The 16,542-nt window shown below is 45.4% G+C and overlaps 2 protein-coding genes across 2 annotated transcripts in view; both read right to left on the reverse strand.

Annotated features, from left to right (window-relative positions):
• The window catches only part of LOC311313620 (dispanin subfamily A member 2b), a 37,923-nt gene extending 36,386 nt beyond the window's left edge, over positions 1-1,537 (reverse strand). The window contains exon 1 of the mRNA XM_084443789.1: positions 1,010-1,537. Within this exon, the coding sequence (XP_084299915.1) occupies positions 1,010-1,351 (342 nt within the window). The 5' untranslated portion in view covers positions 1,352-1,537. The remainder of the gene's footprint in view (positions 1-1,009) is intronic.
• Positions 1,538-4,510: 2,973 nt separating this feature from the next.
• On the reverse strand, positions 4,511-14,226 carry fxyd3 (FXYD domain containing ion transport regulator 3). The gene is made up of 7 exons (XM_084443791.1): positions 14,101-14,226; positions 6,990-7,039; positions 6,202-6,234; positions 5,957-5,980; positions 5,770-5,844; positions 5,548-5,628; positions 4,511-4,842 (listed from the first exon to the last, which is right to left on the reverse strand). The coding sequence occupies exons 2-7, from the start codon at positions 7,021-7,023 to the stop codon at positions 4,823-4,825; spliced, it is 267 nt and encodes an 88-aa protein (XP_084299917.1). The 5' UTR covers positions 7,024-7,039; positions 14,101-14,226; the 3' UTR covers positions 4,511-4,822.
• Positions 14,227-16,542: the final 2,316 nt, after the last annotated feature.

Here is a 16,542-nt window from a genome sequence, read left to right on the forward strand (position 1 = left end):
GGGAGGAAGAAGGGCGGTCTCCGATCCCCTGCTTTAGTTTCGAAATCGGGCTCTTTTTTCCACACACCACCACACCAAGAGATCAGTTCCACAGGAAACACTGCGGAAGCATTGAAACTGATGTGTCCAGGCGACAAGACCTACTGTATCTTAATTTATCAGACAATATTTCATGTCATTTCAATTCACAGCTATTTCAGGGCATGACTAACTTCCGTTCTACCAGTCCTGAACAGAAACAAGCCAGCCACGCACATAAGCCAGGCTGGACCTGGCCTGGTTTATCTAAAGACCCCCTTTTGGAAGATTGGGCTCATGTAGGGTTCTTTGTAAGGTAAAGGGATCCATCTAGAACAATAAATGACTCCCTTATGGTCCTAGTTAGCACCCCTGTTGCTAAGAGTGTAGTCTACATCGTTTATTTTTATTTTTACGTAGGACATAAAAATAATAAACACTTAATACAAAACACACACGTGAACCGCAATATTCAGAAGGGCGCTATTAGGCAATTCGGTGACATTATAGCCTACGTGTTGACTAATTTGATTGTAGTAGGCTACTATAGACATCGTGGCTGAATAGGCCTACTCTCATTATACTATTATGCCACTTCATTATGAATGCCATTATAGCCCTAAATGAACATAGGCTATGAATATAATTTTCTAAACAGAATTGCCACTTTTCCTCTAAACCGAGCTGCTGTCATCATACTCCCCCATAGCCCCTCTAAAATCTCTCTCTTTCTTTCTCTCACACTCATACGCGCGCGCACATACACGCACGCACGCACGCACACACACACACACACACACACACACACACACACACACACACACACACACACACACACACACACGGCCGCCAGAAGCACACTCGAGCCCAACAACATAGGCTACAACTTTTCAATGATATACCACAATCTCACAGTCTAGTCAACCCGTCTCAAAGGCTACTACCATATCAAGTTATGTTTTCATAATAACCAAAAAGTGATTCGACTTACCGAGATGGAGGAAACCAGCGCGGCGATTCCAATCGGCAAGCAGCAGCAAACCATGGTGAAGATGGAGTACCCCAGGTAATCTTTTACAGGGTTGGCTAGCGGGCCGCGGGTCACGTATACAGTCGTCGGCTGCACTGCAACGGTGTCCTGAGGCCCGGGCGACTGCCCTGGGAAATACTGCCCATACGGCGGCCCCGGGGCCCCATGGGGCGGAGGTGCGAAGCCTTGCACGCCAGCGTTGGGGTACTGGGGGTATTCTTGGTAGGAGGGAGGAGGGGGCTGCATCATCCCGGACTTCTCTCCGGAGTTCCAGCCTGGCGGGGGGGGGGCGCTTGGGTCCATAACGGTTATTACTGTTGTCTTCTTTATTAAAATAGAAAAGTAGACCTAAAGGCTAGATTTCTTTTCAGCTGGCGAGATTTCTTTGGATCCACTTGGTTTAGAAAGGTTTCTTTCTTGTTTTGCGTTTCCCTTTGACTCTGTTCACCGTAACGTCCCGTTTTCTGACTGTGTACCGCTCGCAGTGATTCTTGCTATGCCACTCTCTTCCTCTCTCCCTCTCTCTCTCGCTCTCTCTCCTCTCTCCCTCTCTCTCTCTCTCTCTCTCCTCTCTCCCTCTCTCTCTCGCTCTCTCTCTCCGCCGTCCGTCAGAAGTTGGGTGTGGTTTGGGTAGGGCGGAGTGAAATGAGAGCCCAACATCGGCCGGATATGAATAACAGTCTGGCGCCTCCGCACGGTGGCTCTAATAACCTACACTCATCATTGAATGGACATACAGTGTCATCCGTTATTATTGTTTTGTTTTTGTTTTTTAGCACGTAGGCCTACAATGAAACGCTTATCGTGAGAAGGTCTCAAGTAAGCATTAGCCTAAATAAAAATGATGGATGCTTGAATGCTTTATAGCCACTGCCAACTATCTAAACCCAATAGTGCTGCAGGTTAACAATTGTGCATTTTATGACTAAAGCGTGAAACTTTCAGCATAGGCCTATGATCTATACACCCCAAGGATTAATTTCAGACGTAGAACCACTTCAGGAGGGACCTTTTACGGCTGTTGGGGCCATTTTCCAAAATGGCCATCAAAATGGTGGGCGCTTCAGTCTATTTTGACTGACCCAAATGTGTTCGACTTCTGACAAGTTCCAGAAGTCCCTCTAGAAGTGGTTTCACATCTGAAAACAGACTTCATAGTGTGTAGAAACATGGTGTATAGAAACACTGGAGAAAGTTTCATGCTTTAGTCATAAAATGCACAATTAATATTATTAATGCACAATACCTTACATATGAGCGTATCTGCCGCACTATAACTGCTCCACTAAGGTGGCTTGAAAAATGGTCGCCATCTTGAAATTTCAAGTGGTGTCTTGTCAAGTGACCCATGGAGACAGCTCATCCCAATTTTCATGCTTGTATCACCACAGCACCAGCCATAAAAGGTCCCTCCTGAAGTGGTTCTATGTCTGAAATTAATCCTTGGGGTGTATAGATCATATGCTGAAAGCTTCATGCTTTAGTCATAAAATGCACAATACCTTCCATATATGAGCTTATCTGCAGCACTACAACCCCACTTCAAAGAACTGTCTATATGAGCTTGAACAGAAAGATTGTGGCTGACTCCTCCCACCCCGGTCACAATCTTTCCTCTGGCAGGAGGTTGCTGTCCATCAGGGCCAAGAACTCTTGCCACAAAAACAACTTCTTCCCCAAGGCAATCAGCCTCATCAAAAAGGCTCAACACCCCCCCCTCCCCCCTCCCTCGCTGCATGACTCTGTCCCCTTTGCACTAGTTGCATATAACAGCTGACTGTACTGTGCAGACTGTAAACCCACACTGAACACACACATCACAACGGCAAACACATTGTATATAACATCGTACATACCTGTACATTACACTCTGCACACACACTGTATACACACCACACTCCATTCTGCGTATAGTGTATTTTGCATACTTTATTGTATATATTGTGTTTTGTATTTGCACTGTCCTGTCTTTGCACTGCCTTGTCCTGCATCCTCTCTAATGTTGTCTCCATCAATGTATGCACCATCAACCTAAACAAACTCCTAGTATGTGTAAACTACCATAGCAATAAACAGATTTAACAGTAAATGGAAAAAATTATATTACATTACAGTCATTTAACTTTTATCCAAAGTGACTAATAATAATAGCATTTAACGTAGGAAAAGCCAATGTACTACTTCTTGCCAGAACTCACAAGTGCATCTCCTTTCTAAAACAGAAAATATGAATATGAATGAAATGTCCCGCTGTTGTCAGTACCACTGGATGTTGTTGCGTGCTGCCATTCTCTTGCATAGGCTACTGTTGTGATAAAAGCTGCATTACCTTTGCTCTTTCAAGATTCAAGAACACCCTCCAAATTATGTTTACTCATTGAGAGGAAGACATTTTGTTTCTTGATATTAGTTATTCAATCTGGTGATTGTTATTGGCTATAACTTCCAATTCAAAATGTGTGCACTATTCGGCCCTGTAGGCCTAGGCTAACCATGTTCACGTTTTTTCTTAGCTATCCATCCATTGAGGTGGGACATCATGAGTGGGTGATGTTCATTTTCATCATTATAGACATCAGATAAATGTCAGGCTTATTAGACCTGGTTACAGAAATAGAAGTGTCCCCTGTCTGTGTAACCCTCTTCACCCCAGTATACCTGGCTCTGCTCAGAGCTACACAGATGTGACGAGCCATATGCTTCAGATAACACCTGGCCAGGCCACTGACTGAGAGTGTGAGTGTGTGTACTGGGCCCTGGTTGGATAGGAAAACAGGTTGCAGACAGAACTGCATGATTGTGTTGTAGTCAAGACCAACTAAACCGAGACCAAATCATGTCCAAAGACCAAAGTGTATCGAGGCTGAGACAAGACCAAGACCTTGAGGGGTTGAGACCGAGTCAAGACCAGAACCAGACCAGTGCGAGTCCCACACTGCATGACACACTTACGATAAAACGTGGAACATGCAAACCATATAGGCACTCCTCAAATTGATCTGACAAGTTATTGGTTGCATTTGAAGCGGAAAGTTTTGCATAGACAACAAATAAATTAGACAATGCATAACCAATTGAGTGATATTCCTAATTCTGAGTATGAGTAAAATTTCGGTCAATTCCGAGACGAGACCTTTAAAAAGTGGTGTTGAGACCGTCCGACTACAACACTACTGCATGAAGAGCCATGTAGAAGATGAGGTTCTGACACACAGTAAGGAATGACACTGACAGATGGATTTATAGAAACACTTACTTTATCAAACAATGGTAGACACCACACACCAGCGACATTATCAATATTATTCTATGAAGCTCCCAATTGACAAGATGAGACTCATTAGTTTATAGTGTATATTCTTCTATAGTAACATGAGGGAGAGCATACTGCAGTCTAATAGCTACGACATCATGTATCCACTAGGTGGAGACAGAGAAGCTCATAAACATTGAAATGTAGTCATGGGTGAGTTGACACACTTTTTTTTTTTCTTTTTGGTTAACTTAAATACAAAGAACATCGAAACAAACATGTACTGGTTTGTGTGTGTGTGTGTGTGTGTGTGTGTGTGTGTGTGTGTGTGTGTGTGTGTGTGTGTGCTTGGCCAGGGCAAGTGATTGTGTTCAGGTAACCAAGTAAAGCAGTACAATACAGTGGAAGACAGCTCTTCTTCCTTATAATCAACAGCTTCCATTGGACCAAAGAAATCCAGCTCCGACCATTCAAGCTGCATAGGTTCTAGTCGAGTCGGGACGTCAGTTCAAGTTGGGCTTCTAACACTCACTTGCGCGGGCTGGGGACAGAGAGAGCAACAGGGGGTCATCAGACCTATAGGTCAAAATACTATTTGAATTACTTTTTAATACTTCAGCGTTTGCTTGAGCCTGTCTGGAGTGTCAGGTGGGTGGAGTTTATTAGTGAAATTTAGCCAATTGTTTCCATTGTGCCATATAAGAACGATCAAACACAGATGGCCAACCTGGACCTCATATTAGGACTGATTACAGATGGATAATCTGGACCTCATATTAGGACTGATTACAGATGGATAATCTGGACCTCATATTAGGACTGATTACAGATGGATAATCTGGATCTCATATTAGGACTGATTACAGATGGATAATCTGGATCTCATATTAGGACTGATTACAGATGGATAATCTGGACCTCATATTAGGACTGATTACAGATGGATAATCTGGATCTCATATTAGGACTGATTACAGATGGTTAACTGCCTTGACAGAACCTGGATGTCCCCTTGAGAAGAATGCACCGAGGCATTTCGCGTTGGGATGCAAGGAACCAGGGAAATTAACTGAGACCCATCTGACCAATCACCCAGATAGTTCAGAGGAACTGTAACTCATTCTACTCAATCTGTCATGCAATCTGCATCCTGATTGGCTTAGTGCCCAGTGCAAGGCAATCTAATTTGAGCTGTCTGAACTATCTGAGTGCGAGCCAATTTTGAGTTTATTGGGAGCTGACATACCCTGGTCGTTGAGCATCTGCTGGGCGTTGCTTCCTGTTCTCCTCCTCTTGTCCTGGTTGAACTTGCACCTGCAGTGGCCACCTGGGAGAGGAGGGAAACGCACCTATCAGTCCACATCAAGAGTATGCTGATGTGTATGTGTGTGTGGTGTGTGTGTGTGTGTGTGTGTGTGTGTGTGTGTGTGTGTGTGTGTGTGTGCGATAAAACCATAGAGTGTCTTACTGAAAAGGATGGTGATGCCAATCAGACAGAGAACTGCTGCAAGGATCAGACCTCCGACACGAAGCCGGTGGTAGTCTGGAAAGAGGGGGAGAGAGAGAGAGGTTCATTTCTAGCAAGTGACCATCTCTTAACACGCATAGGCCAGGAAATGTATGAAAGGTGAACAAGGCTGAACGTCTCGACTTACCAAAGGTGAATGGGTCGTCCTCAGCTGCAGGGGAAAGCGTGGCGCAAGGTCAGTATCTACAAACAGCCCCCACAAGTCCACTAGTCCGGATAAAACAAACACCCCTAACATGCGCAAACAGCCAAGCGCCTACTTTGATTCCCAATCAATGGGTTTTCTGAGAACCATACCAGTCCATGATGTCAACATCTCCATGCAAACACTCAGAACTAAACTACTATCTTGTGGAATGGCTTGTTACTTACGGTTTTGCTCCTCTGCGAAAACCAGGGACACAACTACAAACAACAGAAATACATGGTAAGGTTGATGAGACAATGGCCGTGTGAAATGGCAACTGAAGTGTAGAACTAACAACTGTTGTGTCGTATTAAGCGGATTGTCTATAAATAGCACTCTAGTAGGTCACTGGATTTGATCTACTTTCATTCCCTATACGTTCTGTGGAGTTGGTTGGGAGTGTACCAGATATAAACTTCACTAAATCTAATTTGTCATGTTACATAAACAGGCCGTCTCTCTGTCTCTCGCTCTCTTCAGACATCAGTCAATCCCGGAGTGAGCTCTGGGTCGGTCAGGAGAGACAGCGCTGTGTCCTAATACGCCCCCTTTTCCTTGAAGTACTCACTGTTGGTGTAAGATTACAACATTCCCTGGTCCCTCCCTATTCCGTTAAAGCTAGGTAGAGTACTGTAGATGAGACAGCGAGATGTAACTATCATAACTGATGAGGGCCTGATTGGTCATGAATATGTAAGGTTGAGGTCCGCACACAGCTACTCCACAGGGCTATTGATTAGGTAAAAGGTGACAACGTTTCGACCCGTGTGGGTCTTTGTCAGGTGATGTTTGTCACTGCCCCCACACGGGTCGAAACGTTGTCACCTTTTACCTAATAAATAGCCCTGTGGAGTAGCTGTGTGCAGACCTCAACCTTACTTTATCAGATGTCATTTTGTCCTGCACCAGCATGGTGGATGTGCTTGGCATACATTTTATTGTATTTCATTGGTCATGAATATGTGTCACTCACATGTCACCAGCACCCAGGCAGACATGACGGCCATCTTGGAGTTGTTTCACCTGAAGGAAGAAGAAAGAGAGAGAGATAGATAGGTAGAGAGAGAGAGTACAGTCATGTGAGAGTAGTAACATAGTTATAGCCATGGCATACTAGCCTTGCCACAGAATGAACCACACAGGTCATAGCACAGCTATAATAGCCTTTCGACAAGATGTTAGAACACCTGATACGATGATGAAACTAAACACCAGTTGAAGTCGATGTACTGCAAGCCTCCTTCCACCTCCACAGAGATCACTCAAAGCTTGAAGGCAGGATCTCATTGGTCCGTGTTTCAGCTAATGCAGTTACACAGTGGGATCTACTGTAAAAGGGAACCTGTCTATCTGAGCCAGGCTCAAGTTGTATTGGAGAACATAGTGGAATGAAATTATCCCCTGTCCCTCCTGATTAGATTAAGCTGAGCACCGGTTTGGGAAGGCAGATAGATATAGGCCTTGCTAGAGAGCCAGAACCGGCTTGCACCGGCTCCAAAAGTAAACAGAGACCTGACGCAACCCAGAGCAGTTCCCCCTGGGTCTGACATATGATCTGAATAAGATTGGTACAAAATGGCCCTGATAGGGCCCTGCTAGACGCATGCGGTCAGAATGTTGGGCAGAGCGCGCTAGCTTCCAGCTCTCAGCTCTAGGCCTTGCCGCCACAAATGACCAGCAAACGACGTCAGTGGGCGTATAATGTCTCGATCGAACCCTAAAAATGTACCTGTGTGGTCAGAAAGCCTTGCAATACATCGATCAGAAACTAATACTATGAGTGCTATCCTATAGAGCAAACTACCAAAGGTCACTAGATTAGATTAAACGTCAGTTCTATCTATGTATTTCTGACTGTTAGTCTCAATTTCTGATGCTATGTACTTCTGCTCATCTGTTATTGTACTTTTTGTTGCTTTTATTGCTGTTAGCAGGCTCCACTGTTAAAGAGACACTGGTCTCAGTGGGACCTCTATGCATATAAAATGGTTGAATATAAGTAAGATATTTAGAGAGTAACTCTACAGTAGGTACATGCTAGCACATGGCAAAATGGCCACACCGGCAGACCAGTGATTTTCCAGAGCACAAAGCCAAATACATTCAGAGTAAAGAAAACGCCCACACACTCCCTCCCCCATTGAAACATGCATTCAGACACAAGCCCTTCAGGGCTGTTGCTACACAACGGTATGGACTTTAGAAGTGCGTTGGCCACAAGGTTGAGTTGGTAAGAGGTGATATACATACATTGACACAATAAACCACAAATATATAGAATTATGGTGTCTCAAGTCCTTACAGTTGATTATCTTGTTTAAATCATTTGTTTTCAGTTCAGTCATATTGGAGAGAGAACCCTCTGACGGCAGGTTGTTTTGAGTGATTAACTCAACACTCCCAGCTTTCCCCATCTGCATATGCAAATGCAGTCAAATCAGCCCTTGTCGTTGGACATGCCCAGTGATGAGGAGGGAGGGGATAAAAACATACAACTGAGCCAATGAACATACAAAGAAGGCCTCGTTGAGACGACGTATCTTCTATCCAGAACTGCGCTGGCAGCCAAGCGGAGCTCACAAGCCATGTGTGTGACGTAACCGAGGATTCCTTCTTTATAGCTACTTGGACTGAAACGGGATGTTCTCTGCGTCCTATAGGAGCGTGGAGCTATGGCGTGACAAGTCTGACAGTTGGCAGGAGACACAGCTGCTGTTTAAGGCCCAGACTCTCCCTGGTAACGAGGACCAGACGAGGGGAATGCAACAAGCAGGAACCACTCCAGAAACTAGTGCTGCGTGTTTTAAAATCCCAGCCACAGGGAGACGGGGAAAGAGAGAGCAGAGGAAAGAGACGATTTCCTTACTGCTCTCTGAAGTGAGAGTCGTTTCGCAAAGTAAATGTTAGTGAAGGGCGTGGACGAGAGAGGAGGCGGGGTTTAGGGCGCGGTGGGGGTGAGCGAGGGTATTTGTGGACATGAGAGGCGGGGTTGAGGGTGCCGTGGGGCGTGGCGTATTTTCACGTGTCTCCGTTTGGGGACGATGCCACAAAAGACATCAGGCAGCATTGCGGGGACCTCTAGACACTCATCCACTGTTCCCCTCCCATCACCCCGGTAGGCAGGCCGGGAGACAGGCAGGGAGGCAGGCAGGCTCATCCCGGGTATAAAGACACCAGTGTTTTGTGTTCCTCATGGGTCACGCTGCCCTTCCTCACAGCGGTGGTCTGCCTGTTTCTGGTTATGCAAGCTGCAGGAAGAATCAGACTTTTGTATGGAGATTTGTAGGGTAGATTCACTGCTCTGTCCTGCTGTTCTCGTCTCCCCTCTTCCACACTCACACACTCTTACCTTCTCCTCCTCTCTCGCCCTGTCGGTGAGAGCTTGTTCTTGTCTTAACTCGGGACAAACACTGCTGTGGTTGAAGGCCCAGGCAACCTCCTCTCTCACTTACGCTCCCTGCCTCTCTCCCTCTCTCCAACCAGTCTCCCTCTCTCACCTGTCCTGTCCTCTCACTCACACCACACACACACACACACACACACACACACACACACACACCAGCAGGTCTAGATCCTTGCGTCTGCAGCATCTTTTAGAGTGAGGGACTGGAGGCCTAGAGGCCAGGAGGTACTTAAAGAGGCCAGGGTGAGGGACTTTATTTCCAATCACCCACAGGGATAAAAGGAGTGGAGGCTGATGAGCCCTGCCTACGAAGGCCTCTCATTCCTTCTGCAATGGAGGCTGGCTGGATCCTCTCAGTAGGTATTCTGACTCGAGCAACTGGGGGTTTATGATCAGGAAATGAGAGGGCGTTCCAGATCAAAGACATTCTATTACACACACATACTGTAGACATGTGTGTACACACACTCATACACACACACACACACGCACACACACGTGCACGCGAGGGACACAGCCCCTCACACAGCCTTACAGAGAGATTATCAGGCTGAGTCAACAACAGCTGGGTATGTGTGTGTCGCCAAACTGTACGACAGTCATCTCCCGTCTGTATACTGTAGTACTGTATGTTTATTAGGGCTGGGTATCGATTTGAATTTCAAGAATCGATTCGATTCCGATTCACAAGGTTCAGAATCGATTATCACGATTCAATTCGATTCGTTTCGATTCAATATCGATTCGGCTAGTGTTACTAAAACCTTTTAGTAACCCTTTTTTTTTAGCTGTAAGCTTAAAGGACAATGCTCGTTTTTGACAACCTGGACCTTATTTACGATATATTATAAGACGTTTGACTCACCGAGATCACTTTGGTGTAATTCGGAGGCATGTAGAAGAAATTTAAAATCCAGCGCGAGACAGTATATCCATGTAATGGCGGTGGTGGGGGCACTGAGAATGCAGTTTCTAAAAATCTATTTTCTGCCGCGAAACGGTTGTTTTCATCAATCTGTCTTGATGAATCGCTAGTTGTGCTTACATAGAGCATAGGCCTGTTCTGGTATTTCTGGTGTTTTAATTACATGACTGCCAAGTTATGCAACACATCAATACTAGATATTTGATCGATACTGATTTCCAAAAATGAATGAATCATTGAATGAATTAATTAACTATTCATTCCTTAATTTATTCATTAAATAAAAGATCGATTTTGGGATTCATTAATCGATTCAGAATCATTTGATTCAGAATCGATGAATCGATTTTTTAAACCCAGCCCTAATGTTTATGTTAGCAAAAGTCTACACAAAAGTGTGTCATGTTTGCATGCACGTGAGTGTGTGTGTGAGATATTGTCTAATAAAACATAACCCATGCTGCCCTCCTCCTCCAAGTTCTCTCTCCCTGTGTGTGTGTACGTGTGTACGTGCGTGTGTGTGCGTGAGCTGCGTGTGTGTGTGTTTGGCAGCCTCATAAAGGATGTGGAGCCTGGACACAGGAATCCAACACGCTGCTAATTTAGGAACAAATCAGACCGCTGAGAATAGGCAGCGCCCTTTGTAATGTAACAAGAGAACACACACACGCACACACACACACACACACACACACGAAAGTACTTCTCCGGTGATAAAGTAGTCAGTATTAAGCTATACAGTACAGTCACTATCTAATGTACAAATGGAGTACTGTTATTGCTGTCACCTACAGTGTAGTGTCTGTCTGATGGCATAAGAAAAGAACAGTAGTTCTGATGAATTTCTTCCATAGCCAGAGGAGAAGGGAAGGAATTATGTGTAGCATACTATGACCATGAGTCATCTGTGCTCACCACAAGGTTAGCGGTTCGCAACAGAGCTAGGAACAATCTCACTGGTCTGAAAAGCTCCCTGCTGGCTGTCTTTCAGATGAGATAAAGGTGGCTGGAAGCTAATCAGTCCTGCTTCAAAGACAAGGCCACGGAAAGATGCCTTATAGGTTATAGAAGCTGTCACATCCTAAGAGGTGTAGACAGGGGCGGACTGGGGAAATAATTCAGGTTGAGGGGGCTGATGAGCGAGAAAGGGGGGGTGCTGGGCGATTTGTTGAGCAGGGGGGTGTGGCCCACGCCGGCCCACTTGAGGGCCGGCCCATCGGGATTCCTCCCGAACGTTCCGATGGCCAGTCCGCCATTGGGTGTAGATTGAAAATCGCTAAGCGCCTGGTCTGGTGTGAGTTTTGGCGTTGCATGCGAGTCTGGAGAGCAAGGAGATAAGCAGAGGGCAAACTGGAATTTTCACCTCGGGAAAGTGAGACGCCTCGGTGGGAGGGTGCGACCGTGAGAAGCCATGTATCTCTCACCACTAAGCAGGCCGCTCCTCGACAGGCTCTCTACCTCCCCACTGACGCTTCGCTCCCTCCCTCCCTCCCTCCCTCCCTCCCTCCCTCTCTACCTCCCCACTGACGCATCGCTCCCTCCCTCCCTCTCTACCTCCCCACTGACGCCTCGCTCCCTCCCTCTCTACCTCCCCACTGACGCCTCGCTCCCTCCCTCTCTACCTCCCCACTGACGCCTCCCGCCCTCCCTCCCTCCCTACCTCCCCACTGACGCCTGCTCCCTCCCTCCCTCTCGTCAAGACTCTGGATGATATTTCATCTTGAGGTCAGAAGTTGATCTTGGCTTGTTGTGAAAAGTAATTTGATAAGGGATAATAGTAAGGGTGAGTACGACAGCGGGAGAGAGAACGGTCATTGTGAGGCTACTTCCACATGGGTTAGGGGATGTTTGACATTCAGCATCCCACTCACTTGTTCTTCAGTTTCCATTGGGCTGAATTGTAACAGCGGAAGGTCGAATTCGAAGATCACGCACTGACGCACAGACACATAGCAGAAGGAGACAGACTTGGAAAACAACAGGTAGCCCTGAAGTTAAAACAATATTTTCCAAGTCTAGGTAACCCTGAAGTCGTGGTTATTCAGGTCTAGATTTGCTGCATACTGTGCATGTTTGTACTGTCCTATTGTAGACTACATTTCTCTACCTATTGTGCCTTTTTGTCATGTGTTTTGTATTGTTGTGTGTATTTGCTGCAACAAAATAATTTCCCTTTGGGGATAAATAAAGTATCTGTCAATCTATCTATCTTTCTGTCTGTCCATCTATCTATCACATAGCTTGGGAGGTACAGTAGGGTTCGATCCCAGCTCAAGTGTCCTTGAGCAAGACACTGAACCTCAAAATTGCTCATGTGTGGCACGGTGGTCGCAGTACTGTCGCCTCACAGCAAGAAGGTCTCCGGGCCTTCCTGTGAGGAGTTTGCATGTTCTCCCCGTGTTCACAAGGGTTTCCTCCCAAAAGAACCCAATATGAAAAATATGCAGAAGAACAGATGCTCTTTAATCCGGTCCTGTCCAGACCTGGACTGAGGACTCGGACTTGGTCCCCGGGTGCCATGAACGATGGCTGCTCACTGCTCCTGGCTGCCCCCAGTGGAGGACAGCTTGGATGGGAGAACCCCGAAAATTGCATGTGTGTGTGCTGTGTTGCCACTCACTATGTGTGCAATGTGTGTGTCACTGTGTGGCACAATAACCCCCGCCCCCCTCCCGCCCCCTCGGTCCTGTAATTTATTTTATCCATCCATCCGTTCACCCTTTTCAAGTCTGTCTCTCCTTCTGCCATACCTCTGTCTGCAGTTGCACAAGCCAAATTGCCACAACACTTTGACTCCTGTAGGCTACAATGTTGACTATCTAGATATATAAAATGACAACATTTCAAGTTAATAGCATTTATTTCTCGTCGCTAATTAATGCCAATCAGAAGAACATAAAAATAAACGTCATAAATTGAAAAGAACTAAACACAGTATAATAGTTCATACCTTGGAGACAAATCAAGATTTATAACCGCATATTTGTTTGACATGTAGCCTACACATCGACAGATTTTTGTCACAAAACCTTTACTGATTAAATATGACGGTGGGCTCATTTATATTCTGCCTCTAATGTGAACGAGGACTTCACTTATCACTCGATACAGTCGCCATATCAGGAATTGACCAGCAGATGTCATTTCGAATTCGAAAGAGCCCCGACACGTCTCACTGCGATTCACTGCCATCACTATAGGATTCAACAGGGTTTGATCGTCAAAGGTTCTCCATGCCGCAAAATCACACACGCTCTTTGGCCGTGCGGTGGCATCCCGTGTTTGAGCGCCCTCTGTCTAAAACTGTCTCCCGAAACATTGTAGGCCTACAAAATGATTGCAAAATGGTAGTCTACACAGAAGCGGAGGACGGTATGAAAACTATCGTATTCAGTTGAACGGCACATTATTTTTTCTAGCTTACAGAAATAGGTCTATGTAGGCTATCCCGAATAAAAGGTCAGTTTAGGTTTCCCTGGAAGAAAATAGGCACGAGCGGTTTTCTCCATAAGAAAAACCCAAATAAAGTTGTATATCACCATACTGGTGAAAAACTGGCAATTACAAATTATGAAAATGTGTTTTTTTCAGTGCTGATTACAAAAAATAGCCTCGATTTCTTAAATTCGAGGCATATGAATTAACCTAGGTATCCCGTGAAGTTATATTATAGGCTGTTTAACAACGACATGTCAATCATTTCTATAGTTCTACAGAATAGGCTATAACACTTTTGACAGAGATTGTGAAACTTACCTCCGACGCGCGTTATACGGAAATGGAGTGTGTTGGGGTAAAAGATCGGGAAATCTTAGGTTTGCAGCGAGACGCACACAATGGAATGGGAGGACAGCGCCAACACCCTTCTTCAATGACGCTCAACAGGTTTTCTGGGTTTGGAAATGGGCTGAGTTTAAAGCCAGGTCGTATCGAGCTCCCGGAAGGGGGAGGCTATTCTTTGTTTGCCGGGCACGCTGTTGAGGTATAAGCTAATTAGGGTGCTGTTGTCTACCTGTCTTTGCCACAACAAAACCTCTATAGAAACCGAGCTAAGTGAAGACGCGTCCAGAATTACAATATCAATACATCTGTGTCCAATGTAAATGAGCAGTGTTTACAGGCGCAAGAGGGAAACTGAGGACCCTCCCTGAAATGTAGTAATAGCCTACCTAATACAGTATACAGTATGAAGACAATTGTACCTTTTAATATAGCCTAGGCTATAATAAAAATAAAAATAAATCCCACAATTTTAGAGCCTTGAAATAAGACAATGTTTCTTTCATACTAATCATTTTCAAAACATGGACATTTATTTGGTATAACCTAATGTAGCCACAAACATTAGAAAGTTAGATGTGATAGTTGTTGTTTTTCTTCAGAGCCTCCATAAGGAAGAATTGTTTGACCACCACAGCACTAAACTCTCAGGATGCTCGTTTGTTGGATTTCAAATACACATATGAGCGAAACAGTGTAGGAACCGCTTCACCCACCCCAGAATCCTCTCCTAGAATCTACTACCCCTCCCCCCCTCCCCCCTCCCCCCACCCTCCCTCTTCAGATCAGAAGAATCAGTTTGGTTGGTTGATTCTGTCCCTCCATCCATGCTCACAGTTCGCTGGTGTCATCCTCCGCTTTTCTTTAGGTGTTCAAAGAGGAACAAGAGAAGGGGGGGGGGGGGGGGCAAGACAGGATACTTTTAATTTAATTCTGTCAAAACAGACATTTAAAGACAATGCAATAGAACTATATCTGGAAAGTATGTTAGATGTAAGTGTGTGTGTGTGTGTGTGTGTGTGTGTGTGTGTGTGTGTGTGTGTGTGTGTGTGTGTGTGTGTGTGTGTGTGTGTGTGTGTGCAAGAGGGTGTTCCTACTTGTTCCTCTCAGTGCACTTGGTGTCTGTGGAATAAACCAGGAAGTGTTACCATGGACACTGAGTTGAACATGCCCACCACCACCTGTTCACCCCAGTCTCTACCACCACACAGCACTTTGTCTATACCCTTCAGTAGATTCTGATGGAATGACAATGAGTGATAATTTAGAGCTTGGCAATGAAACTCTTACTTAGGTAATAACATGTATTTAAGAATACAGTAACTCAGATTAGTTTTGTACTTACACAGTAGGACCCCCATTCCTCCTACTACCAGCATGGCGGCAACGACGAGGCCTCCGATTCGTAATCTGTCATAGTCTGGGGAAGGGGGGAGGGGCTCAGCGTCATTCATGTACAGCTATCGATTCACACTGGATTTGGTTTCATTCACATTAGCCTACAGACTCACACTGGGTTCTGATGCTAATTCATATGATCACTGACTCACAGTTGAGGTCGTTAGAGTGAGTGGAGATAAGGGAAGTGTGACTTACTGTAAACAAATGGATCTGCCGATGAGGGAGGGAGGGAGAGAGAGAGAGGGAGGGAAAAATAGAGAGTAGAGGAGAAACAGAGGGGAGAGAGGAGGGAGGGAGGGAAGGACAGACAGGGGAGGAAGCAGGAGGAGGAGGGAAGGTAGGCGGACAAAGTGAGGAAGGGAAGAGAAAAGAAGAACAATGAGCCTCAAGTTAACAACGGGTCAAACTACTGACCAGAGGCTTCTCATCCACACAGTCACATGATGGAGTCATCTGATCAACCGCTGAACCAGACTGTCCCAGGACTTCCCAGAGAGAAATGAGTTCACATTTTGGGATCATAGCACACTATACAATGTGGCCCTTCTACGTCCATCTATATAAAAATACACACAACACATGATCTACAGTACATAGATGAATCCACAGGAAACAAGAACAGGTTCCTTACTGGCTTCAGCCTGGCTGAAGACTGCGCAGAAAACTAGAGGAGACAGAGTGAAAAATAACAGTTAGTTACTCCTAGAGATATGTGTGTGAGGTGTGGTTTTTTAAATAGGCCACAGGGCTTAAAGTCTTTGCTCAAGGTCACACCTATAGACAATGATCAGAGGTTAGAATCAAGGTCGGAAATATGATGCTGAACAAAATCTGCCAGTTGGTGTGAAGCGTTTGTCTGTGGCCTGGCTTTGGGACCCTTTTAAACCTAATAGTCTCAAAACATAACATACGTCACAGGTTTTTGTCAGTCTAGTCAACCTGACCAACTGCAGCCCACTCTTCCTCTCTTACTCTTCCATTCAGGAAGTGAAACAAATTGTGAGCTGAGATGAGGCT

Source organism: Borostomias antarcticus (assembly GCF_949987555.1).
Source record: "Borostomias antarcticus genome assembly, chromosome: 10".
Classification (NCBI taxonomy): Eukaryota; Metazoa; Chordata; class Actinopteri; order Stomiiformes; family Stomiidae; genus Borostomias; species Borostomias antarcticus.

Bases quoted from the DNA above. Each gene is read 5' to 3' on its own strand.
- fxyd3 (XM_084443791.1), bottom strand. From the start codon at position 7,023: ATGGCCGTCATGTCTGCCTGGGTGCTGGTGACAT. The intron at 6,235-6,989 runs GTGAGTGACACA...TGTTGTTTGTAG, and splicing joins TGCCTGGGTGCTGGTGACAT to TTGTGTCCCTGGTTTTCGCA. The intron at 5,845-5,956 runs GTAAGTCGAGAC...CCCTCTTTCCAG, and splicing joins GGACGACCCATTCACCTTTG to ACTACCACCGGCTTCGTGTC.